The sequence below is a fragment of the Mesocricetus auratus genome, unplaced genomic scaffold (genome assembly GCF_017639785.1).
Source record: "Mesocricetus auratus isolate SY011 unplaced genomic scaffold, BCM_Maur_2.0 Super-Scaffold_100019, whole genome shotgun sequence".
In the NCBI taxonomy this organism is placed as follows: Eukaryota; Metazoa; Chordata; class Mammalia; order Rodentia; family Cricetidae; genus Mesocricetus; species Mesocricetus auratus.
The window spans coordinates 1,851,157-1,878,015 of NW_024429200.1; the positions used below are offsets into that span (position 1 = coordinate 1,851,157).

Below are 26,859 nucleotides of genomic sequence, written 5' to 3' on the forward strand. Positions count from 1 at the left end.
CTGTCTGTCTGTGTCTGTATTTTGTCTGTCTGTATGTGTGTGTATATGTCTGTATTTTGTCTGTCTCTCTCTCTCTCTGCCTCTGTCTCTATGTGTGTGTATGTCTGTATTTTGTCTGTCTCTCTCTCACTCTGTGTGTGTGTGTGTGTGTGTGTGTGTGTGTCTGTCTGTCTGTCTGAAAACCATCATCCCCCACTGTACTGCTCCAGCAGGTCATACCATTCCAACCCTCTCAACTTCCAGCGTTCTTGCTCCATGGCAGTGAGTCAGGAACTCTCCCCCAATTTGTTGATATTGCCCTTTGACTGCACAGAGCTAACCTCTCCCTGCTGCTCCTGGTCTTCACCTTAGTGGATGAAGTTCACACATCAGTCACTTTTGGAGCATAAATGCTCCTGATAAACAGCACCTCAGAATCTGAGCTTGAAGCAGCCTCATTAGCTTCATCCAGAACGCCATACTCTCCCAAAGCTCCCTCGCATTCTCCCTGTTTCCTGACAAGGTGCTATCAGATCACTCATGCTAATTAAATCATGGTGCTAACCCTCCATGTTAGAGGCACAGGCAAATCTTCCCCTTTCTGCGGTATGAACTCTGAGGACACCTGTCAGCCCCTCCTGTCAAGGGCATATTTGCTTGGCACAGTGGTAGTTTTTCCAGCACGAGGACCCGTAGTTCCCTGGAGATGGATTGCTTCAGGTTCTCAGAACTGCAAAGGTGCTCTTGGAACACCAGCTGCCGCCAAATGCAAAGAGTTTCACATGTACCATTCCAATCAGGGTAGGCAGTAAGACATCCAGCTAGGCAGACATTTCAAAGGAGCAGAGGAGTCAGAAACACATATAGTATAGGAATTCCTAAGTAATGATGCATAAAAACATGACACTTCAATTCAGTTGGAAAAGGATGAATTTTAAGTAGAACCATCTGGAAAAAATAGAGGTGTATCTTATATGAGTCAACTTTCTGACATGGTAACAAAATGCCTGAGCTAATTAACTTGCAAAGAGGATAGGCGGCCTTTTCTCACAGCTTTGGAGTTTCGGTCCATGGTCAGATAACTCATGGTTTCAAGAGTCTAATGAGGGGCTGGATAGGAGTAAGAGAACGTCCATGGTGAAGTGAACTTGTTGCCTTGTGGTCAGGAAGAAAGAGAGAGGCAATAAGTGGAGTCCTAGTCCTCTGCGAGGGGGTGCCTGGAATGACTTTAAGGGAACCCCAGCAGGCTTCACTCCCTGAAGATGCCACAACTTCCCAATATCGCCACCCTGGGAACAACACCTTGTATATTTGTTAAATATAAATGGCTACTTTCTTTAATATATAAAGAGATTTTTGCAAATAAATTGGAAAAACTAACAACACAAAGTGGCAAAAGATAAGAAACCACCCTGAGTGAGGTAACCCAGTCACAAAAAGAGAAACACGGCATGCACTCTCTCATATATGGACTTTCGACCTGAAGCGGGGGAGGGTCAGCCTACAATCCCCCTGCCAGAGAGGCTGGGAGACAGTGAGGACCCTAAGAGAGTTATGCAAGGTATCCCAGAGAAGGGGAATGGGACGGGATCTCCTGAGTGGACTGGGAGCATGGGGGGAGGGGACACAGAGCAGGGGGGGGGGGAAGTGAGGGGAAGAAGAGGAGGGGAAAGGAGGACATGGGAGAGCAGGAAGGTTGAGTTGGGGGAAGAATAGAGGAGAGCAGGATGAGAGACACCATAATAGAGGGAGCCATTATAGGTTTGAGGAGAGATCTGGAACTAGGGAGATTTCCAGAGAGCTACAAGGATGACACCAACTGACAATCTAAGCAGTAGTGGAGAGGCTAGCTTAAATGCCCTTCCTAGATAATGAGATTGACAACTACCTTATATGCCATCCTAGCATCTTCATTCAGTGGCTGACGGAAGCAGAGGCAGACACCCACAGATAAACACTGAACTGAACTCCTGGAACCCAGTTGCAGAGAGGGAGGAGTAATGAATGACTGGGCTATGTGGATGAAACCCACAGAAGCAGCTGACCTGAACAAGGGGGAGCTCATGGACCCCAGACTGATGGCTGATTCAGACCTCCTGAATGGGGGTGTCAGTGAGGAGGCCTCAGCAATCTTTGGGGCCTCGGTTACTAGATCAGTCCTTATCCCTGGCATATGAATGGACTTTGGGAGCCTGGACACATGAGGGAGGGTCTAGGCCTTGCCCTGGATGATATGACAGACTTTGGAGATCCCCCGAGAAGGGCCTCACCCTCCCTGGAGAGTGAGGGTTGGGGGGAGGGTTTGGGAGGGTTGGGGGTGGGGGAGGAGGGGAGGGAGAGGGAGCTGGGATTGACATGTGAAACAAGCTTGTTTCTAATTTAAATTTAAAAAAAAGGAAAAATGTTCAAGGTTGCTTATGATAAATAAGGACTAATTAAAGCAACAGCAGCATATCATCAAATGCTAATAAACTTTTGACCACTTATTTTAGTAGCAAGTATGTGAAGAATCCAATTTTCTCGTTTTTTTTTTTGTTGGAGCATAAGTTGATATAAGCCCTAGAGAGAGCAATTTAGTAATATCAAAATAAAAAATGTAGATAGTCTCTGACCTAAAAATCCCATTCCTAGAGATGTATCCTACAGACGTACTCAGGCAAAAGAGTAGTGATATACATCTGAGGGTATTCACCGCAGTGTTGTTTGTGAAAGCAGAAGGCATTCATTGTTCAAGTGAGAAATTATTTTTGAAGCTGGTGCATTTCCATACAATTAAATCCTTCTGAAAAATAATGTGGCATTTAATAAGGTGTGTACTGAAGGGGAAAGTTCTCCCGAAGACCATTAGTGAGCACAGCAGGCTGGAAACGCAATCCTGCATCCGTCCTACGCTGTGCGCATGACTAGAAGCTGGAGACAAAGGCTGCCTCCACAGCTAAGGGTATGAAGCCGACACAGGTAAGCGTGCACCCGCACGCTCCATCGTGCTTTGTGGGTCACACGCGGGACTCGGGTTTACCTGTTTACGACTCAACGTTTCGATGGAAGGTTAAGCGGCAAAGCTGGCTTCGCGGAGGGGCACAGGTGCGTGGGTGGCGGGTAGCGGGTGCAGGAGTGAGCCTCGCGATCCAACAAGGGGGAGTGGTGTTTGCAGCACCGGAGATCAAAATTAAAGTGACGAGGAGGCAAGGAGAACCGGAGAACCGGGATGAGGCTGAACAGCGGCAGAGCTGCAGAGCGAGTGCTTGAAACATGGCTGAGGCAGGGGAGCTGCTAATGAGCTGAACTCGGGGCCTGTGCATCTATAAGTAATGGTCACAGCATACTAACGGGTCCTTCCCTACTCTGTCACAATTGGTAGGCCATAATGTCTACCCTGTTTATATTTAGTCATCAGTGGTGATGCTGCTATCGTTTTTTGAGGACATTGGGATGAAATATGGTAACTTGGAGCAGATCCTCAGACCAAAAGAGAGTATGGATAATCGTTAATTGTCTATACCGACGGCACATGTCCGAAGGGACGGAGCACCAGAGGCAGAAGCCAGGCAGTGTGCACACCAGGCTACCTGGTTTACACTCAGGTTCAAAGGAGGGTGTGGTTTACACTGACCTAGCAAAGCCACCGACATAATTAGACACCTGGAGAAAACACTTCTCGGTGGCAGTGGTAGGGACGGCAACGGCAGCAATAATAAACACTGATGCTATCCACCCCTCTTCACCGACAACATCCGCCCCTCACCCTGCTTAGGAGCCTATTTCAATTAGGAGTCCCCAGACCCTGACCAAGCTGCTATGGTAAGTGGGTAAGGGTCCCAGTAGCCGTCATGGTCAATGGTCACCTTACTGACTTTCAGAGCAGTTGGGTGATCCGAGCTGCACACATCCCTGTCTACAAGCAGGCCGTGCTGCCTTGGGAGGGCTTGGTGCTGCTCTGTTCAGCATTCATAGTGTGGGGTTGGTTTCACTCGTCCAACGAGAAATCAAAGCTACTTGGTCTTTTCAAGTTGTAAGAGGACCATGATAGACTCCATTTCCTAGTCATAAAAGCAGCCTGGAAATCAATGTCATTTAAACAGAATTGTTTCTTGGAGGGGCCGGGGGGGGGGCGGTGAGGGGATAGGAATGGGATGTGGGTAGGCGGGGGTGGTGTTTGTTGTTCATGGACCACGGCCCTCTGACATCTGAACCAGTGAACCCATTGTACCAAAGGTTAGGTTCAAGAAGAGTCTTCTAGGCTAGATGGCAGCTCAGATAGAGGCTGATTCAGCACTGCCATCCCCCCCCCAACACTGGTGACTCAGTTAGAGGTCCCCAGAGGCATCGGGCAGTGTCTTAGGACCCGTCGGGTTTCTTTGTTTGTTTTTTTGGGCTTATTTTTTGTTCTTGTTGTTCTTGTTTGCTTTCTTTTTTCCTATAGGAGAAAAGGTTGATGGCTCTGTGTGAAGAGATTATTCCATCATTCCTCCACCCCCAACCCCCACCCCCGCCTTCTTCACCAGAGGTGGGAACAAAGAATAGAGATGATTCTGCAATTTTGATCTCTACAACCTCATTTGAAATCATTCTCTGTGATTCAAGTTTTCTGGAAATGAAAAGGATAAATTGTGTGAACTTAGTTAAAGTTGGGAAGAAAAGTTGATTGGATGGCCTGTTGTCAAGGAAACCAATTCTCTCTCCCCCCCTCTCTCTCTCTCTCTCTCTCTCTCTCTCTCTCTCTCTCTCTCTCTCTCTCTCTCTCTGTGTGTGTGTGTGTGTACGTGTGTCCTTTATACTCTTCACGTGACATTTAAGAATAATTCTTAGGTACCCAAAGCTTCCACACTAAACACATATACAAAAAAAAAATTCTCCAAGAAAGTGATTTCTATTACTTAACATCAGGGAGAACCTTCTCTATCTCTGGTGGAGACAGCATCCCACTGGACCAGAAACATAGATGGCGACCACATTGGGGGTCAAGGCCATTGCAGACTGAGGTTTAAAAGGTAACAAGACACTAGAGAACGAAAGAGGGCCTGCAATCGGCCCCTTGGTAGTTTATCATCTACCGTGCTCAGAGCCGGAAGCTACACATGCAATGTTATGCTCTGGGTGAAGTCCCCCACTCGGGGGCCCCAGAGAAGAAGGAGAAGCTTGTTTTTTGAAGACAATGGTTGCCTCCCCACTCCATCAGCATCAAGCCTGGCCAAGGGACTTTGCTGCCTCATTCTAACCCTGGCTTGGCAGGAAGGATGCTGGCAAGCGTGTCCAGCGGTGTTCCTTGCTCTCTCAAGTCTCTGCTTTTCCCGCCAGAGCACCCTGCCCTCACGAGCCTGAGGGATGATGGGAAACATGAGAGGCAGAGCTGCACAGAGGAGCCTCTCCCCGACTGACACAGGAAGCCCAGAAAATCCTTCCAGCCAGGTGGCTCTTAGGCCCGCCAACCTCAGCCAGCTCTCGGATGAACTCGAAAGAGTAAGCTGTCTGTGTCACTGAGCTTGGGGGGTAGTGTGTTACCCAGCAGTCACAGACAACTACTACAGCAGCTTCACTTTTTACTTTCTCAAGGCCACAGAAGAAATTAGGAAATGGTAGACCATCCATGTCCACAAAGATCTCAAGCCAATACCTTTCCATAGCAGCTCTGAGGAAACACAGGTCCAGATCTTTGGGGCAGAAAGGTTTAAAGCACTTGAACTCATCAGAACAGGCAGAGCAGTCCCACAGAAACTGTGCACCTAGAAAAATGACTGCCAGCCTGGAGATCTAGGAGAAGCTATGCAAAGCTACCCAGAGCCGTGGAAACAGACTGGAAGCCGGGGGACCCCGGTGAGCACAGACCCACGCTGAGAAGCAAAAAGAGCAAGTCTTTCAGAACTTGAATACAGAAAACGATCTAAGCAAAGATTCAGCACAAACATCATGAGTCATAAAAGAGCTTACACGAGGGGCCGGAGAGAGAGCTCGGCAGTTCAGAGCATTTGCTGCTCTTGCAAAGGGCCTGGGTTCAGTTCCCAGCACCCACATGTTGGCTCACAACCATCTGTAACTCCAGTTCCAGGGGATCCAGTGCCCTCTTCTGGCCTCAATAAGCTCCTGCATGCACATGGTACAAATGCGCATGCACACAAGTTAAAAACAAATAAATCTCTTTTTAAAAAAAGAATGACAGCAAACAAAATAAAACCCATCAAAAATAAAGGGAAGGGCTATGTTACTTTTTGTGGTGTCGAACAAGGAGACCAGGTGTCCCACTGTATCCAGGACAGGCTTGGTCACACTGCCGTCATCTGACATTATTCACAGAACTTATTTCCAGTGCCAGGTTAGGTGACAATAACATCACTTTTGGTGGCACACCTTACCCACAGGATGGAACATGCAGGTTCAAATAAGAGACAGCTCTCTGTATGCATGTACTATAGTGTTCTTATCTATCCTCCTTCGGAGTCCTCAAAAAAGAATTCAAATGTTCAGGACACTCCTATTATTGTCATGACTTCCACATTGGTTCAACACGAGAAACCAATACATGTATAAGAGAATCTGAGTTTCTGCCTTACCCATACAGAGGCCCGTATCGCTCCCTGAGTTCCAATTGGCTCTCCCAAAAACCCTGCAAAAGAAAGGGGGGGAGCACAGGACCATGGTAAGAATAAAATTGAGCAAAATTTCAATGCTTCCAACTTACTCAGAAAAAAAACAAAACAAAAACCCCAGGACAGACAGCAAGAACACAATTACATAAACAATAAAAGAAGAATAACCATTATATTTTGTTGAATTACTACAGAATATTGGGTAAAGAAATGGCTTTTAAAAATATTGCTGAGTAAAACTCTCAGCCGCTCTATTTAATGGACAGAAGAGACCACACGCACTTAAGCTCTCTGTGCGTAATTGCTGCTCACACATCTGAAAACTATTTGGTTTTACATCTACAATATTCCTCTCAGATGTGGCTCACGTTCGCCAAGTCCCCTTCCATGGCCCTCATATGTGTAAACTTCTGAATCTACCCAAATTTTCACAAATTCCAAACTCACATGATCCAAGTTACATGTCAAACAACAAGTTTCCAAACCTAAGACCCTCAGCAAGGTTCTTCCTAGGCTGAAACTTTAGGGTACCGGAAGATGGGCATCGGGTAAAATTGGCGGAGGCCAGAACTTGCAAAGCCCGTGTGCTGCGGGGATGGGGCTGAAATGGATGCCGACGGGGAGCACAGGCACGCATCACGGGACATCACGTGGGCAGGCACTGAGACACGTGAGATGCGGCGGGAAGCGCGTGTTTGTGAAAACGTGCCTGTGTCGGGAAGGGCATGGGTGGAAAGAGCGGGATCTGAGCCATAGGGATGGAGGGTCCGAGAGCTGAGCGTTGGAGAAGGCACATGTCCTGAACGGAACCACGCCCTGTTTCCAGGCACTCCGCACTCCGCAGTGAAAGCCTGGGTTACAGCAAGGAAAGCCTAAGACGAGAACAGGACTAGAGTGTAAGTTCAGGGCCCCCCACAGGCAGAGAGCTACACTTGACGACAGAGTGCAGAGACAGGAGAAATCGTCCTCCCAGGGGTTAACCCCCCACTCGGTCATCCAGCCCCGAGTGGTCAGCCAGAAATCACACGCATGTAAGGAACACTAAGTGGCCTGAGCAAGTTGTGTCTATTCATTTTTATACATGAACTAAAGGCAGGGGACAATGGGAAATAATGGGGAGAGGAAAAGCAAAAAAATTATGTAATTCTATTTTAATTAAAAACACACACACACACACACACACACACACACACACACACACACACAAGTACCTCAGGTGGGTGCCCAGATTAGTACGCCTATGTACTAATAGACCTCTCTAATGATTTGACTTCCCTGCTTTAGAAAGAGCATGGCAGAGTTTACATTCACAATGAGAGGAGCTGCTGGGGACACTCTCCAGAGTCAGCCAGCCAGGGTTCTCCTGACAGGACAGCCGCCCCGCTGCCTCCGGAGGTTAACACCAAACACATTTTACTCCACCGGCTACATCTGATAGGTTCCCCCTGCCTTGTAACGTACGGGGATTTATTTTCTTTCGCCTTCCCATAGCATGGTTTGTTTGTTCTGTTCTGACACTTTTAAGTCTCTTCACACTTGCTTCAAGAGGGGTGTAGGGGGCCTGTCGGGGTGACTGTGGGCTTAGAAGCTGTGAGCCCAGCACCCCAGAGGGAGGGATGAGACGAGAGGGGTGTTTGAGAAGCGACCAGATGCAGGTCAGTCTCTGCCTAGGGCGTGGAGCAGTGGCCATGCAGGGGGAGGGGCGGGGGAGTCCCAGCATCCTCTGAGGGTCGCTATCAGGGTTGGCCCAAAATTAGCCCTTCCTGCCCTTGTATGGCAATCCACCTGCAGGATCTGGTGGCGCCTGCTGTTGGTCTGGAGGCAGTGTCCCCAACAAGTTAATCAGGCTTCTGAGAAAAACCAACGGCAGTAAAAAATAATAATAACCTTCAAAAATAGATACTGTGTCCCTATCTGCAAACGCCCTGGTCATCCCCGCTACCATGTCACACTCGTGAGCTGAAGGCCAGATGCTTAAAATATCTTCTCGCTGAACCAGCTTCCCCTCCCAACCACTTCCTTCTGCCTCCCCGCAGCCGCTGCCTCTGCTCTGCAGGCTCAGTCTTTTAACCGCTGTTTTCCTCTCTTCCCCTGAACCCTCTGAGTTTGGGAGTCCCTGTGGTCCTTTGGCCCTGCCGTTCTCTTCTGCGGACTGCCATTGCCTCCCTGCTGCCAGCCCTGACCCTTCAGTCTTGATGTTGGGCACAGCACGGATTCTGCAGCCCTGATCTCAACTCCTGTCCCTTGCAGGACAATCTTGCTCTTCAGTGCCAATCTTGTACTCAACGACAGTAGCCTGGAATGGTTCCTGGCCCGACCTTCAAGTCTATAAGTAAGCTAGCCCATGTGTCGCATGCAGCTGCGTCCTATAGCCTTCCCTCATTGGCTTTGGTCCCTCCAGGCTGCCGGGTTGACCGGTGCCACCATCCCCACATGGCTGCCTTCTTCTGTGCGCAATGCTCTCTCCCTGGTGTGTGTCCCTGTCTACAGCTCCTGCAGGACCCCCTTCCTCAGGAACTCCCCCACAACGACCCCTACTCGGTTGTTCTACCTGGAGCAGGACCACAGCTGCTATCTGCACTTCCCAATCCAGTACCTGACACATCCCAACTGGTGACACAAACCCTTGCTGGGTGGGTGGTGACCTTGAAAGTGTGAGTGTCTTCTACCTGTGCATCCTAGAACCTGGTATATTTAAATACTCAATAAATTGGCTTTGGGGTGGGTGAATGAATGGATGGATGAATGCATACTGATGAGACATAAGAGATGAATATCATAACCACAAAAGCTGGAGATGTAGATTCTTTGGTGGAGTGCTTGCCTAGCATGCACTGCGGGATCGGGGTGTGGCAGCACACACCTGTAATCCTAGCACTCAGGGGGTGCAGGTAAGAGGATCACAGCCATTACATAGCAAGTTTGAAGCCAGCCTCAAAAGGGAGGGAGAGAGGGAGGGAAAGGAAGGAAGGAAGGAAGGAAGGAAGGAAGGAAGGAAGGAAGGAAGGAAGCCCATTCCCATGGAGAAGGGCTCTTCCCATGATAGGCATTCTTTTTGTTGTTGTTGTTCAAGACAGGGTCTCTTATCTATCCTTGGCTGTCCTAGAACTCACTCTGTAGACCAGGCTGGCCTTGAATTCACAGAGATCCGCCTGCCTCTGCCTCCCAAGTGCTGGGATTAAAGGTATGCACCACCAACACCTGTTATATTTGCCACTCTATTCTCAGTCCACTAAGATTTAGTGTCACGGATGGCCATTGGAATTTACTAAGTATTTCTTGGCATCTGCTGAGATTGCATACATTCTTCTCCTTTGCTGTGTTAACATAGCAAGTTGCATTTGATTACTTTTCAAGGCCTATCCTCCTTGAATGAGCCCGCTTGCTCTTGATAAGTTATTCTTTAACATGCCGCACGTATTCTTCCTGCGAAGATCGCCGTGCCCCCTGAAGTGTAAACAGGAACAATGCCCCAATGGGAAGTCTTCTGCAAGATTCAGAGTCTCACCTGGCGGAAAAACATCAAGTTTCCAACAAAAGGAGAGGGCTTGGGGTGTCTGATGCCCAACTTCTCCAGTCTTGAGAATGCCGACGTGGAATACCTGGGTGGACAGAGAAGCAGACTTTTAGAGCCAAGAAACGAGTGCGCGTGTCCGTGTCATTGGCCCTGTTATGAAGCGGAACTTTTGAGTTCTCTTAGCTGGGCTGAGAGAAGTTCCCAGTGAACGCATCTAAGGGCAGGGAGCTAGTAAAGAGGACAGGAACTCAGGAGTGCCTCCCGATTGGGGGATGGGGAGGAGGGGGTCCCCAGGCCTTCAGGGGTCTGGAGGTACCTCAGAGGAGGCAGTCTAACACCTTCCTCCACTAGAACTCAGTCAGTTTCTCCACACACTCGCCTCAGTCCCTCAGTTCGTAAATCTATCATGAACCACAACTCAGAAGACAAAGCCAAAACTTCAGAGTGGCAGAGAATCAGCTCCCTGGTATCATTTTTCTGGGTCCAGGCCAAGCCCCTATTCACATATAACTCGCTGCTCATCACATTCCATGGCCATGGCCTCACTGAGAAAAAAAATAGTGATAGAGGCACCTCGGGACAAGGAGACCTCCTTACTCCCCACCTACAGCCTTTGTAAGACTGTTTCCCTGCCTAAACACATAAGGGAGGAAGATTTTCTCTGCCCCAAACCAGGAAGAGTGGCTCAAACGAGGCTGCACTACTTTTCAGTACAGCCGTCCAAACACTGGGATTATGGGGATATTTCAGTTTATGGGAACAGAGAGGTGACACAGTTAGAGTCGGAGTTGGCTTGGGCAAACCTACCATATGGCCCCGATCCCCACCCAGCCAGACGATCAGGTCAAAAGTTCAGTCGGTTCAGAAAAACTAATGAGTCAAACTGGGTGTTTAGCATCATGCAGAGATCAGCCAAATCCCAATTTAGGAACAGGGAAAAATAACAGAATAGCACTCCAGTCTGGCTTCTGATGAATACAAGAGCTCAAAACATTCTGCAGCTAGAAGGATGGGACATTTGCTTTATTCTCCAATCGTTCAGCAAACCCTCCACTATCCAGGGAAGGGGAGACACCTCTTAAGTGGGATTTACACGACACAGCATTGTACCTATAGCTAAAATAGCGACGGGGAAGAACCAGGGAGGGCACAACGGGGAGCAGGGGGCCCTCCCAGCATCTGAAAGGACTGCCCGTTTGAATGACTTCCCAGAGCATCACCGTGAAGTGCACATCATGAAGCACACGCTAGAGCCATGTGTGAATTACATGGATGAGCCACACCCACATTCCTGTTCGTTAGTGTGTGCACTAGGTCAGCAGCACTGTCTAGAAAACGTAGCCTTTCAAGCAACTGATGGTGTTTCAAATGCCTCTCCTTATCCTCAAATGGAGAGGTCAAGGGAGACTCACAGCTATTGAATACCTCCTTTAACACTCTCGAATCGGAGATTTTCCCATCAGTTTTTGCAAATTATTTTCTAAATATACTCTCTGATAGATAAAAAGAAATATGAAGATCTTGGGCCACATAATTACATCTTAATTTAGTAATTAGATGTCTTGATTGTCTAATTAAAGGACAAGAAGTCTATGCCTAATTACACATGCTAATTATTATGCAAGTCCACGCCTTCATTATGTAACTGCACTTAGAACACGGCCTGTGTGTCTCTGCACAAAATTCAGACATTTTCAAGCATATGGCACCAGCAGAGAGTGTCCTGTGCACAACCACAGATCTTGCTCACAGCCTGGACTCAGATGCAGAATGTGGGAGCCTTCGGTGGGAAGCCACCAGGTAAGGCCACCATCACTGGGTCCCTGAGCCCTGGAGGCAGAGCAGTCAGGAAGCGGAGCAGAAGCAGGAAGTGTGGCAGGGCTTGGAAATCTCAAGGTCTGCCCCCAAAGACCCAGCTCCTCCAGCAAGGCTCCAATTCCTAAAGGCTCCACCTCCTAAAGGCTCCACCTCCTAAAGGCTCCAATTCCTAAGTCTCCATCTCCTAAGTCTCCATCTCTTCAAGGCTCCAATACCTAAGTCTCCATCTCCTAAATCTCCATCTCCTAAGCCTCCATCCCCTAAAGGCTCCAATTCCTAATGCTCCACCTCCTAATGCTCCACCTTATAAGGCTCCATCTCCTAAAGGCTCCACCTCCTAAGGCTCCACCTCCTAATGCTCCACCTCCTAATGCTCCACCTCCTAAGGCTCCACCTCCTAAGGCTCCACCTCCTAATGCTCCACCTCCTAAGGCTCCACCTCCTAAGGCTCTACCTCCTAAGGGCTCCACCTCCTAAGGCTCCACCTCCTAAAGGCTCCACCTCCTAAAGGCTCCACCTCCTAAAGGCTCCACCTTCTAAAGGCTCCATTTCCTAAGACTCCACCTCCTAAGGTTCCACAAATGTCCAAAACAAAGAGTGGCTCCAACGGGCAATGAATGGTCACAATAAGCCTGTGAGGGACATTCCACATTCACATAATAATAAGATGGCCGTGAGAAGACAGACACACAACGAGGAAGCCAGATATCTATGAGGGCGGAGATCATTTCTGCCTTCCAGCTTCTAGAACTGGGAACCAATCAGTCCTCCATAGCACAGCCACGGGAAGCCAAAAACCAGGGTGCTCTCCCAAACATCCCAGGCAGTCCATGAAAATACATTAAATTTCCTTTTCTCCCTGTCACTTTCAGCACTGTCGTTGTAAAAGAAGGCTGTCTTTCATGTTAGGTTGTGTCATTAAATCCTGTATTATCCAACGAAAGTGCAGGTGGCCTGGGATGGGGCTGTGGCTATCGGGTCCTATGCAGCCGTTCTGTGATCACTGTGTTGGGATATTAGGACAGCTTTCCTTTGACAGGAATTAATGCAAATGTGGTCGCCACTACCATCCTGGACCTCTGTCCCTGTTTATAGTAAGGATGCTTAAGTCAGAAAGTGACAGCAGACATGCATACTGGTCCCACATGAAATTCCTTGGTTTTATGTTCACGTCTAAGGCAATCATTACATGCTACAGGATACGAATCCTGCGCTGCCACTGCTGAAGCTTGGGGTGTACCTTCTCAACATACACTGAACCAGATGCAGTGTTTCCACGATAAGGCTAAATTTCAAAGGCTACAAGTTTCCTGGTCTTTCATTTTCCTCAAAGCCAAGGCGCTCTCCTGATGGATTTTACACGCGACGATGGTTCGTTGTTTAGGCAAAGAAGCCACTTGAGGTAAACCTGGGGGTAGGGGTGGGGTTGTTGTCTGAGACAAGATCTCATATAGCCCAGACTAGCCACAACGTATGTGTGTTATATAGCTGAGCAAGGCTTAAAACTTCCCATCCTCTTGTTTCCGCCTCCTAACTGTTGAGATTGCAGGTGTGTGCGGGCATTATGCAGTGCCAGGGATCAAATTTTGTGTGTTCTGGGCAAGCTCCCCATAAACTGAGCTACATCCCCAGGCCTTGCAGAACGCCTGATGGGCTCGGGTCAAATGGACAGAGGTTTAGAATACCAGAAGCCAGTTAGAGGCCAGCCTGGCCTGCAGGCTTCCCTGACTCTGTGTCTCAGGCAGCCATGAGAGCGGCTTCCTCTTAATCTCCAGTCTGGTTCTGCCAGCCGTGTGGCTCATTCGTGCCACTCACTTGGAAAACAGTCACCTGCCACTTTGGCTGAATCTCCATTCTACTGCCTTCTGATTCTTTGCCTGGTTCCTCTCTCTACCCAGAGTAAGGAGGTGCAAGGACAGAAATAACTTAACTCTCGTTTTAGCACAGATGTTTCTGGTGGAAAAATTATGAAGTTTTGAGTTTGTGCGCAAGACTCTGATTTCTCCTTTCAGTACCTCAAGTCTGGCTCTCCCCCTTCCTCCCTCTCTCCCTCCCTCCCTTCCTTCTTCCCTTCCTCCCCGGGCTGGGGCGGAACCCAGGAACCCATCTACACTGTGCAAGTGGTCTCCCCCGGAATTACATCCCGATCCTCAGGTATAAATGGCTGACACGAGTTCTTCCCCCTAATAATGTAAAAGCACCACACACACACACACACACACACACACACACACACACACATACACACTCATGTGGCCGTTTCAGTCATTAGCCTGAAAGCAATTTTGTCACAAGACAACAGTTTTACATTTACACTGACATAAGAGAGCTATACAATCGTTGCTGTCATTGTCATTTATTTAGGTCACATTGTTTCCTATGTCCCAGGCACTGCAGCTTATATGCCATTTCATATACAACCTCCAACGACCGCTTGAACGGAGATGTCAGTATTATTTTCCTGTGGCTAGTTAGGAGTGCCAAGTTTGGGGAGATTTACTGGTGCACCCAAGGTACCAGAGCTGCTCAGTGACAGAATCAGAGTTCGAACCAGGTCAGGCTGTCTTCAAGCAGGTGTTGCTATCACCTACTCCGAGAACCTATTCAGTCCTCCAGGCTCTGGCTCTGTGGGCCAGCACCACAGGAGACTGCACAGACAGTGCTGGGAACAGAAGCAGGATGCTCAGAACATGCAAGCTTCATAAACACAGGTACTGGTGAGCTGACGGGTATTTGGGGGCTGCCTGTATGAAGCCAGCCTTTCATTTGTACTCCTAGCCTGTCCTGTGATTCTCCTGTTTTATTAATGTGTTTAGTGTGCATGCACGTGCACATATGTGCACACCTATGCGGGTCAGAAGAGGACTTGCAGGATTTGATTCTCTACCGCACCATGGGCTTTAGATACTGAACTCAGTCCATCGGGTTTGGCAGCAAGCTATTTTACCCACCCACTGGGCTACCCTGCCTAGCCCTTCGCTTGCTGTCCGAGTTCTTTCTGTCAGGTGCATTGATGTTTCTTTTCTCCTGGACCATCCCCACCACGGCGCAAATGGGCCCTGTGTCCTCCACCTTCCGGCAAGGGGGCAGACGCCTGGGTCCACCTGCCCCTCGCCTTTCTCCCCGCCTCTCGGCAGGGATTCTTGAGATGGAGATGTGCGGTCCCCTTCTGTCTCTTTAACCCCGTCTCTGTCTGTTCCAGCTGAGTTGCTGCCCCTGCAGAACGGGAAAGGGCTGCTCTTGTCGAGTGTATCTTATGTCAATCCCATGATGCCCTGCCGGTCTCTCCACTTGAGTTCTCCGTGGGACCTGCACGTAGCTGAGCGCTCCTTTGGAAGCACTGTGGGCAGCTGGCCTCTTAATGCTGGCCTGTCACTGTCAGTAGCTAACAAGTTAACTAACACTCCCCCGTTTCCGACTCTGGCTCCGCGCTCTCCACTGAGCTCAGACCCTCTTTATCTAGTTCCTAACACAAGCACACGTTCTCAGTATCTACTCAGCAGCTTAAGCATTGACTGCCATTGGTGGTTGAACGGGTAGTGTCCCCCAAAGTCTTGGCATTCCAACGCCTGGTCCCCAGTTAGTGGCGTCATTGAAGAAGTTTGGGTGGTGCAGGCTTGCTGGAGGAAGACCACCACCGGGAGCAAGCTTTGAGACTAAAAGCCTCAGGTCACTCCTAGTTCACTCTCTCTGCCCCGTGCTCGTGGCTATGGCGTGAGCGCTCAGATTCCTGTTCCCACCACCACGTCTGCTACTTGTAGCCATGACTCCATGGCATGGTAGACTCCCGTTCCCTCTGCAACTATAAGCCCAAATAAGCTCTTCCTTCTTAAGTTGTTCTTGGTCATGGTATTTTATCATAGCAACCAAGCCATATGTGATTCAACTATCGAATTTTAACTGTTTCTATTGTCACCTTGATGAGATTGGGAAACACCCAAGCATTGGTGAGGCATAGCTGTGGTATGTCAGTAGGAATTCTAGAGAGATTAGCTGAGGGGAGAAGACTCTCCCCTCAATCCCAGAACCAAATAGCCAGGGGGAAAGATCTAGCCGGCTGAGGGCAGCCCCGTCTCTGCTTTTGACCAAGATGTGAGCAAACATCCTCTCACCGCCATGTTGGACTGTATCTCCTGAGCCATGAGCCAAACTAAACCCTTCCTCTGTTAAGCTGCTCTTTGCCAGGTATTTGGTTACAGCAATAAGAAAAGTAACTAAAGCAACTATATTTAGACATTAAATAAAAGAACTAAGCATTTTCCATTCCCCCTCTAAGGCGGTTGCTCCTTTTGGGTTGCATAGTTGTTGTAACTATGACTGCCCCTCCTAATTGGCTATTAGACAAACACATCCCGTTTGCTTTAGGCAAAATGGTGATTGGCATCCGAAACAGGAGTGCTGAGTCCTCATCCCAAACAGGCAAGAAACAAGGCCTCCAGAAACTGCCAGCTCAGCTGACACCTAGACCCGCAAGGCACAGCTATGCCTCAGACGAACAGTTGAGTCAATTCAGTAATAATTGGGTGACCCAAAACATCAAACCTATTTAAATTCATGAGTTCAAAAGGATACAGACATATAGCATCACCTTCACCACGTGGGTGAAACAGTACACCTCTGATGCCATATCTGAAGCTTCTCCCACTGTTGAAAACTGCAGTAGAACTTGGAGACTCATTAACTGAGCTCTTTATAATTAAAATCACTTTACATGCATGGTGGTACCTTCTTTAGAAGGTAAATATTATGGTGAATCCTGTCAGAAATTGAAACCATTTTTAAGTCAGAAATTTAAGCTATTTTTAAAACAAGCTAGCTTTTCCCATTGCCAATATAACAAGTAACTGCAGGGGCTGGAGAGATGGCTCAGAGGTTAAGAGCACTGACTGCTCTTCCAGAGGCCCTGAGTTCAGTTCCCAGCAACCACATGGTGGCTCACAACCATCTGTAATGAGATCTGGCGCCCTCTTCTGGACTGCAGGCACACATGCAACCTGAATACGGTATACATAATGAATAAATAAATCTTAAAAAAAAAAGTAACCGTAGACACGGTGGCTTAAACAGTTCAAATTTACTACCTGTGGTTCTAGAGGCTGTAAATCCAAAATTCTTAAACACTTTTGGAAGCCTTCACACCTGAGGCCAGCTCCTCCTGGAGCCTCCCAGGCTGGCGGCAGTGACAGCCTGTGTTCACCACCTGTGTCTTCTCTCGCCTAGAACTCCTGCATCCCTTCTGCACGTGGACAAGGCGTCCGGACAAGCAGACCAGAGGGACTAGAGCTCAGCAGCCGTATTTCTGGATGGTCAGCGAGTCCCTTGTGCTTAAGCATTCTCCAGGCTGCAGTTAGGGTTTTCCCCCTGTATCAGGACCTGGGGTACACTAACGAGGGGCAGCCTCTGAAGGTGGTGACTTCTGTTTAATTTCCTTACACACACACACACACACACACACACTCCTGCCTTGTGGGCTTTTCTAGAGGGTTATGAGGAAAATACTATAAAAAGAGGATTTGGCCCACCGTGACTTGGGAGCAGGAAAGGGTCTCCTTGCTTCAAGAATATTCCGCCCACCTCATAAATATTCATAAGCTGTCTTAAAAACCCGTAGCACAAAGGCCACTGTATTGCCTTCCTGGCTTCCACATCTCTCTGGAGTGCCTGCTGAGCGATCTTCCGTGTCTCTCCCTGAAATCTTTCCTTCTAGAGACCAGAGCAGGACTGGAGAGATGACGGCTCAGTTGAGATCACTCACTGCTCTTGCAGAGGACCCAGGTTTGGTTCCCAGCGCCCACATGGTGGTTTACAACCGCCTACAACACCTATTCCAGAGGATCCAATGCCTTCTTTTTATCTCTGTGGCCACCAGGCACACACTGGTACACATACTTACAAGCAGGCAGAACATTCACAACACAAAATTAAATACATCTAAAAGGAAAAAAAAAAAGACAAAACCTAGAGACCCCTCCCTGTAACACAAGAAGTCTTGTGATTAGTTTAGATCCACCCCCACAATCCAGAATATTCTTTCTTAAGATTTTCAACTGAGGGGGGCTGGAGAGATGGCACAGAGGTTAACAGCACTGGCTGCTCTTCTGGAGGTCCTGAGTTCAATTCCCAGCACCACACGGTGATTCACAACCATCTATAATGAGATCTGGTGCTCTATTCTGATGCCCATGAAGATAGGTCACTCATATACATAAAATAAATATTTTTTTAAAATTCTCAACTGAATCATAGCTTCCAACCCCTAGTTGCCACGTATAGTGACCTTCATGAGGTGGGACATGGACAACTTTGGTAGCTGTTATCAGCTTCCATACCAACTCATATTTAGGTAGAGCCAGGCGTTATCTGGGATGTTCTGGAAAAGAAGTGCCTGGTATGGGGATGTCATGGGCTCCTTCAGACACATGGATGCTGTAGCTGCAGGGCAGAGCCAAGAGACCAGCAGGCTGCTCCCACCAGAGTTGACCTCTGCCCTGGCAGCAAAAATCAGCTTTGGCGCTCATGGTCTACATGGCCAAGTAGGTAAGCACCTTCTAGAAACCTTCATGACTTAGAAAGAAGTCCCCAAGCCGGGCGGTGGTGGCGCACATCTTTAATCCCAGCACTCGGGAGGCAGAAGCAGGCGGATCTCTGTGAGTTCCAGGCCAGGCTGGACCGACAGCCTCCAAAACAATACAGAGAAACCCTGTCTCGTAAAAACCAAAAACCAAAAACCAAAACCAAACAAACAAACAAAAAAAAGTCCCCAGCTAATGGCCACTTTTCCTTTTTAATCCTAGTCTTCAGGGCTTTTTAAGCACAATGACCTCACCCTTACAAAGCCAGTCGTGTGTGTGTGTGTGTGTGTGTGTGTGTGTGTGTGTGTGTGTGTGTGTGACACCTGAGAAAACTTTTGCCGTGCCTGTGTCTGGCCAGTACCATCACCTCCCAATTCCTTTTACATCTGTAAATGTGCCCCCCTGCCCCCCCCCGCCCCCGCCCAGGGGAAGCTTGCAGTTATGACCTTAAGTGAAAACCAGAACAGCTTCCATAAACAAAAACAAATGGCGATACTTTTTTTTGTTACAGTGACAAGACTTAATCTCACCCGCTGGGTGTGGCCCACAGTCACTGTTGAGAAGACAGGACTCCCAAAGTGGGTCTGAGCTCGGCACAGAGTGACGTGTGGTCTGCCTGTGGTGTGGCATGACTGATGGTCTGACCCGATGGCCAGAGACTGGCCAAGGAGACCTCAGTCCTTTCTCAAGGCTCGTGTGGTGGCCAGGGCCGGATGAACCTCTGTGCCTGGTCAAGGTGTCTCTACCACAAAGAGTCGCACAGCACCTGACCTTGGGCTTGGTCCGAGCGTGATGGTGGTTTATCCTCAGGGGAGAAAGGAGAGCAAGAGGGCCTGTGTGGCCCTTGGGCTAATGCACCCAGCACATTAGGGATAGAGAGAGTCGCCAGGCTGGTGGCTGCCCCCTTCACGGCTCCCCGTGTTCCCACTCACCAGCACGGTGCCAGAGGCTGGGTACCAAGCCATCGTGGAGGTCACCGGCACCACACTTGCCCAGGCATTCAGAGCCTAGGTAAGTTCAACAGCAGAGAGCAAAAGTGAATTTAGCATTTGAGTTCCAAACATTACATGAAAGAGGTGGCCCCTCTGTTGAAATCCGCATTTCCTATTTGGGTCATTCTGCTCACTACTGAGCTATACAGTTACGAATCAGAAAATACAGCAAACGGTGCTGAGTTGTTTCCTGCAAAAGCCAGTTTGGAAACCATCTGGGACAAAACAAAACAAAAAACAACTCAGACCCTGTAAGAAGGCCCTCTGTCTGTGATGCTGTCAAACCAGGGCACGCGACCATTACACCACAGCCACGTAAAGGCACCGGAGGAAGGATGGGCTGCAGGAGGCCACCGAGTCTTGTCAGAAACGCAAACGCGTTAGAAGACACCCTGCTCACTGAGTGTGCTCTCCACTGGGCACTCCATGAAAACCCAGCCCCATGTGAAAGAGCCAGGCGACGCCCACTAGGACAGTGACACCAGGTGGCTGGGAGAGGTGGGTAGCTCGGGAAGGACAGGCAAGAGAGGCCTGAGCCGGCCATCTCGTCTTGGGAGCCAGCTCTCTGCCACCAGGCATCTAGTCACCAAAGGCTCTTGGGGCACCGGCCTGTCTTTCCACGCCAGTGAGAATTAAAGGAAACTGAGTCAAACAGTAGAGTCGTGGTGTGAGTACACATAAGCTTTGTGTCTGGTGTAAAGGGGACAAAGTGATCATCTGATGTCAGAGTGGCAGGTAAGTGACTTTACTTACGGGGGGTGGGTGGTGTGGCCTTTTAAAGTGTTGTATACTTATCTAACTTTATCTGTAGTAAGCTACTTTGTTGACCAGGAAAACCAATGACGATAGATGGTCTGTGAATAGACGGGCAGAGGACAGACAAGCGACAGATCGGTAGATGATAGGAATTAACTGGGCCTAACACAACACAAAACTGTTACTTAAAACACTGATTGTTTTTAACTCGATTGTGTGGTACTCAGGAGTGAACCTCGTAGATGACATCAATAATTTGCAATGTCGAGAGGTCGGACATCACTTGCGGAGTGAGAAAAGGCGCAGGGCTGTCCTCTGACCACCGGGGTGCACATACTTACGTGCACCTACGGAAGCCTTCCCTTACGTGAACATGCACACACACACACACACACACACAGAGAGAGAGAGAGAGAGAGAACAGCAAGTCACTTCACTGTATGAATAAGTTACAATTACAATTGCATTTTTGTAAGTATGTGTGTATTCTCCCATGAGTCCATGTACACCACATACATGCAGAAGTAGAAGACTGCATGGGATCCCCTGCAACAGGAATTAGAGGTAGTCAATGAGCCGCCTCACGGGTTCCTCTGAGAGCAGTATAAGCTCTTAAACACTGAGCTGTCTCTCCAGTCTCTATGACAGTGTTTAAAAGACCAGATTAGACATACCCAACAGATACAGAGATAGAGTAGAAAGCCTTTCCCCAAAACTCCTCTTCTATGATTGAGAGGGTTGGGGGGGTCCTAATTGTATAAATACAAGCACCTTAAATATTTTGAAAATCAAAAGCGTTTTGTGTTTTTTTTTAAAGTGGGGGACCTGTAGAGGTCAGGGGTGTTGGATCTTCTGGAGTTAGAGTTACAGATGGCTGTGAAGCACCTGCCATGTGTGCTGGGAAATGAACTTGGGTCCTCTAGAAGAGTTCTGCATGTTCTTAACTGCTGAGCCATCTTTCCAGCACCTGCATCTAACTTTTCTTTCTTCCTTCTTTCTTTCTTTCTTCCTTCCTTCCTTTCTTTCTTTCTTTCTTTTTTTTTTTTTTTTTGGTTTCTTTTCCAGACAGGGTTTCTCTGTGGCTTTGGAGGCTGTCCTGGAACTCCCTTGGTAGTCCAGGCTGGTCTCGAACTCACAGAGATCTGCCTGCCTCTGCCTCCCGAGTGCTGGGATTAAAGGCGTGCGCCACCAACGCCTGGCTCTTTCTTTCTTTCTTTCATTCTTTTTTGGTTTTTCGAGACAGGGTTTCTCCGTATTGTTTTGGAGTCTGTCCTGGAACTTGCTCTGTAGACCAGGCTGGTTAATTTGTTTTTTATGTGCATTGGTGTTTTGCCCGCTTGCATGTCTGTGTGAGGGTGTCAGTTCCCCCTGGAATTGGGGTTACCGTCGGTGAGCTGCCATCCAGGTGATGGGAATTGAACCCAGGTGTAGGGTAAAAGGACCAGCCAAAGAAGTCCACTTTGGCCCTGACACCAGAGCCAACTCTACCCCTCCAGAACCGTCCTATTGCGACTCTAAGTAGCCTGGCTTCTCCATAAGCCAGGTCACCTTTGCAGCTCTGGAGTTGTAACACTCACACTCACTCACATTTTCCTTCTGACGTCTGGCACTCACACTCACTTACACCAGGTCCTCTGGAAGAGGAACCAGTGCTCTTAACTGCTGAGCCGTCTCTCCAGGCCCTGAATTTAGCCTTTTAAAAAAACTACTTCAGCAGACAGAGGTCCAAATATGGCACCACACCACAGCCCATGTGCAGCCCTGGCTGCAGATTCCAGGAGCTGAAGAACCTCCCTCACATACCACACACGTGTGTGTGCGCACACACACGTGCTGAGTTCTGCAACCCCAAGGGGACAGAGCTTTGGACAAGCAAAGTGTCCTGGGGACAGAAGGCAGGATATGCAGGACTTCGCAGAAGAGAAGAGCAATGAGGCCACCTCAGATCAGAGGTGGCAGTCTCCACAGAGCCGCTTACAGGGCCTGCTCCTCCAAGAAAGGTCGGGGCTGAGGCCGTGGCCTCTGCCTCGGGAGGCCATTTCTCACTCTGTCTGCCAATTAGCAGGCGAGCCCCACAGACAGCCAAGGCCTGCAGGTAGTGGCTTGTTTAGGTAATTGATGGCGTTGTCCTCACTGGGGAATCTCAGCGCATCAAAAGCTGTTGAGAAGCCAAAATTCACGGAGAGTCTGTATTAATCACTTTGTCAAGCTCAACAAAGGCTCTCTCGCTTTGCTAATAGCCCCAGATGAGGTAGCAGCCCTCAGTTAAGCGAGGACGCGGTGGGGCTCTTAATTATTGTATCAAAGGGCTCAGGTACACATTTTCACGTGCCTCGTTTTCATGAGGACAGCGGGAAGTTCAGGTAGGGCCGGCGTTTCCCAGGCTGCTCAAGTGCAGGGCAAATGGGTCCCCCAGTCTTACTGAAGCTCACAGAAAAGGATCTAGAAACCTCGTGGACCCCAAGGTCAGGGTGGCCTCGTCTGGGCTTGAGGAAGTTAGTGATATCCAGTGGTTCCTAATGTAGCCTGCAGCCCTTCCTCCTGCCCTGAGCTGGACTTCTGCAGCCCCAGTAAAGAGACCTTTGCTTCCCCATACTGCTGAACCAGTTCCTGCTAGCCTCCCCCAGACAGCACCCCAGAGCCCAGCCTCCTGAGAGGGCTTCCAGCGATTATCCGACTCCAGGCCGTCTCTCCCAAGGTCCTGGTCACGCTCACACAAACCTCCCTCAGCCACCTGAAAGCCTCCAAGACACTTCACATTGTCCCTTCCTCCACCTTCTGGGGCCACGGGCAGCTCAGGGGTCCTCTGACGTCTGGTCACACCTCAGACGCCAACTCAGGTTCTCGGAGGCCAAGTCAGATCTGCAGAACACCAACTAATGCCGGGGAAACGGTGGGTTTCACTGCACAGCCACCGTGGAAAAGATCAGGGACACACCTGAAGCCACTCGGAAGCCGGTGCCAGGATGGGGTGGGGCTCCGACAGCCACAGGGGTCACATCAGCAGGCTCTTAAAAGCATTGCACGTCACACTGGAGAGACAGGAATGGGCCTGTCCTGTGAATGGTGGAGCCATGGGTCCCCCTGGTTTTGGAGGGGGGTGATGACTGTCTTCCAGCCTCACCCCCTTTAGGCTGGGACAGTCTTGCACATTTTTAGTCATGCTGACCTGTTTCCTGCTCTGGGCTCAGATCCAAGCTCTTCTCCTCTCCAAGGCCAGGACTCTCAGGTGCATTAAAAGAGATACCTAGAGCACAGTTGAGGGAGACCCGCGCTCTTGGGGTGTGGCCGTACCAGCCCCGGCGGTCCACGTGGCAGCCGCCTGCTCCACTGTGGAGCTGAGGAGCAGCCTTCGCCCCCACTGGGGGTTGCCAGTGGCCGGCCTTCCCTGTCTGGTACACATGCCGCTCACTCCGCTCCCTGCCTCCATCCTGGCAGCCGCCTCCCTGTGGCGACACACCCTCTCGGAATCTGCATCAGAAGGTCTGCTTTGTAAGGATGGTAGTCCCGGGTTTGGGGCTGCACCAACACTCCTGTCCTAGGCTTCCTGTTGCTGCGAAGGAACACCGCGGCCACGGCAACTTTTGCAAAGGAAAACATTTCATTGGGGCTGGCTCACAGTTCAGAGGTGCGGTGCCTTGTCGTGATGGAGGGACACGGCGGCAGGCGGGCAGACAGGCGCCGGAGAAATGGCTGAGAGAGCTACATCTGGGTCCGCAGGCAGTGGGAAAAGACCATGAGCCACTGGGTCTGGCTTGAGCTTCTGAGACCTCAAAGCCTGCCCCTGGGGACACTTCCCCCAACAAGGCCACACCTCCTAATAGTGCCACGCCCTGTGAGCCTGTGGGGCTGTTCTCTTTCAAATATGACACCATCCTCACTTGAATATATTTGCAGAGACCCATACTCTAATATTGTGAGGTTCCAGAGTCTTAGGGGGACACTATTCAGCCTGTTCCAAGGGTCATCAAGACTGGTAGCACATGTACAGTAACATAGCACATGTGGTTGGTATGTGTGGGTATGTTAGTTGTGTGGTATGTGTACAACGTGTGTGTTCATAGGTGGTATGCATGGTGCATGCGGTGTGTGCACATATGATGTATGTGTTATGTGGTGTATATTTAATGTGTATATGGTGTACATGTAGTGTATGTATATTATGTGTGAGTGTTGTATGTGTATCATTTGCATGTAGTATGTATGTGGTATGTGAGTAAATGTGTGTGTAATGTTTATGGCATGTATGCTATATGCACGTATGTGACATGTGTGTTACGTGGGTATGTAGAATGTGTGTATGGTATGGGGGAGTGGTTAGCTGTGTGTGTGGTGTATGTGTGTGGGGGTGTGTTACATGGCATTCGTGGTATGTATGTGCTGTGTCCTTACTACCCCAAGGACAGAGTTGGTGAGGCAGGAAGAGGCCCCATTCCAAACCCATCTTGCAGTGGGCTCACACTGAGTGTCCCGTTTTTTCCTATTTCCTCTTGGGTTTCCTGCACACTGTGGCAACACCACCACCCTCTATCCCAGATGGTTTAGTCAGCCCTCCTTTAGGGGTGAAGACACGAGGGGTCCCTGGTGCAGTCTCCCCAGCAGCTTTCCAGGGGGAGGGGCAGTGCACATGGCAAGGGTGAGGGGGCAGTGTGACCCAAGTAAGATCATTGTGCCACAAGCCTGGGACAAGAGGGAGCCCCCCTGTCTTCTGAAAGCCGGTAACCAGCATAAACATTTCCCCTTGGTAACCCAGGATGCTCTAGCACCCGTGAGACTATGAAGTGTCTCTGGCCCTGTTTGTACTTCAGCCAGTTCTGCCATAACTGCATCCATACATTTTCTGCCTGGCACAGATCACAGAACATGTCCTCCACCGCAGCTCACCGTCTGCAAGGGTGTGCATGGGTTGCTGTTTCAAAACCTGTCAAGCACGCTGTACACAGGTCTCTTCGGGGTCTCCCTCTATCTTCAGACATGCTTCCCCTCACTCTGCTGTCCTGGACTGGAGTTGAGAGCTCGGGGGTTCCTGAAAGTATGCGCCCCCCCCCCCAGTCACCAGAACCAGTCCCTGCCCTCAATCCTTTTTATGACTGGAAATTCCTAGGCCCAGGTCCAATCTGAGTCCTACACTGATCTGCTTCAGGAACTCTTTTTTGTTTTGTTTTGTTTTGGGTTTTTTTTTTTTTTGAGACAGGGTTTCTCTGTGACTTTGGAGGCTGTCCTGGAACTCGCTCTTGTAGACCAGGCTGGTCTCGAACTCACAGAGATTCACCTGCCTCTGCCTCCCGAGTGCTGGGATTAAAGGCTTGCACCAGCAATGCCCAGCTCTGCTTCAGGAATTCTTGATGATCATCTCTTCACAGTAAGGCATGCCATGACCCCCCCTGTCACTGTCTCAGCTGGCAAATTCCTCCTCAGTATCTCTGGTTTACTTGGATTCACTACTATCATTTTAGTAAAAACTGAAATATCCATTAGCCTTAAGTGGATTTCGTTGCTGTTTGTCTTATTGCTGTTTTGGTTTTTGCCAGAGACGGACTTGGAACATGGGAGCAACTGAAGGCAATCAGTTCTTCAAGAGTTCCCTGTATCGAAATTATACAGCAGCATTCTTGGCACAGGCTGGACCAGTACCTCCCACTACAGGGTGGGATCTTCTTCAGCCCGTTCAATTAGGCTTCAATTTGCGGCTTGCTGAGCCAACCGGAAGGCAGTTCTGGAACAAAGCCTCGAGTGTTGCTCCTTCCTCTACTGTGTTCTGTGTTCTGGTCCAAAACAGAGCTTCCTCAAGCCTCAGCCATTATAACCACAAGGAGTAGACACCAGTCTCAGCCCAGAACAGAGCTACTCCTGCTAAGCCACAGACCGCGGGGAAACTAAATGTGATTGTTTGTGACTGAGTTTGGGGTAGCTCATTATACAGCAACAGCTGACTGATACAGCCACATTCACTTAATTTCCCAGGGCTTCATTTCTACATCTATAAAACAGGGCCACTGGACCATAATCAGTAAGTGCAGTCTTTTTACTCATGATGCACGAATAATGACTGTGAAAAATGACGGCCAGTGACACATGCTCAACAGTACCAGAGACTAAACGTATCACAGATTACAACTGCAAGGGAGGACTGGAAAGGTTGAAGTTGAGAACTTGGGACATGGGAGCTGGGGGGCCTGGTTTGTGAAATCTCAGAGGAAAGTTTGAGAGTCTTTAAAAGACTCTGTCAGGGCCATTTGTGTGGTATGTTTTAACTAATAGCCGGCAGCTTCCCGGCAGCTGGAGCGGAAGAATCACCTGTTATTAGCAAGAGGCTGGCACGGTTGAAGCCTGCAGAGCGTGTCTCTGATTGATGATTGATGTAAGAAGGCCCGCCCACTTTGGGTGGTGCCAACCCCAGACTGGTGTCCTGGGTAGTACAGGAAGGCAAGCTAAGCAAGCCATGGAGAGCAAGCCAGTAAGCAGCTCCCCACGGCTCCTGGCTCCTGCCTGCCTTCCCTTCATGATGACCATAACCTGTAAGCCAAACAAACCCTTTCCTTACCCAAGTCGCCTTTGGACAATGTTTTATCATAGCAAAGAAACCAAACTGCAGCAAGAGCTGAAAGGTAAATGGGCAAGTGTGGCGTCCTCTCAAGCCT

The 26,859-nt window shown here is 49.3% G+C and overlaps 1 protein-coding gene across 1 annotated transcript in view; it reads right to left on the bottom strand.

Annotated features, from left to right (window-relative positions):
• The window catches only part of Tbxas1 (thromboxane A synthase 1), a 173,135-nt gene that overhangs the window by 132,309 nt on the left and 13,967 nt on the right, over positions 1 to 26,859 (bottom strand). The window contains exons 2-3 of the mRNA XM_040728790.1: positions 10,072 to 10,165; positions 6,528 to 6,580 (exon numbers count right to left, since the gene is read on the bottom strand). Of these exons, the coding sequence (XP_040584724.1) occupies positions 6,528 to 6,580; positions 10,072 to 10,165 (147 nt within the window). The remainder of the gene's footprint in view (positions 1 to 6,527; positions 6,581 to 10,071; positions 10,166 to 26,859) is intronic.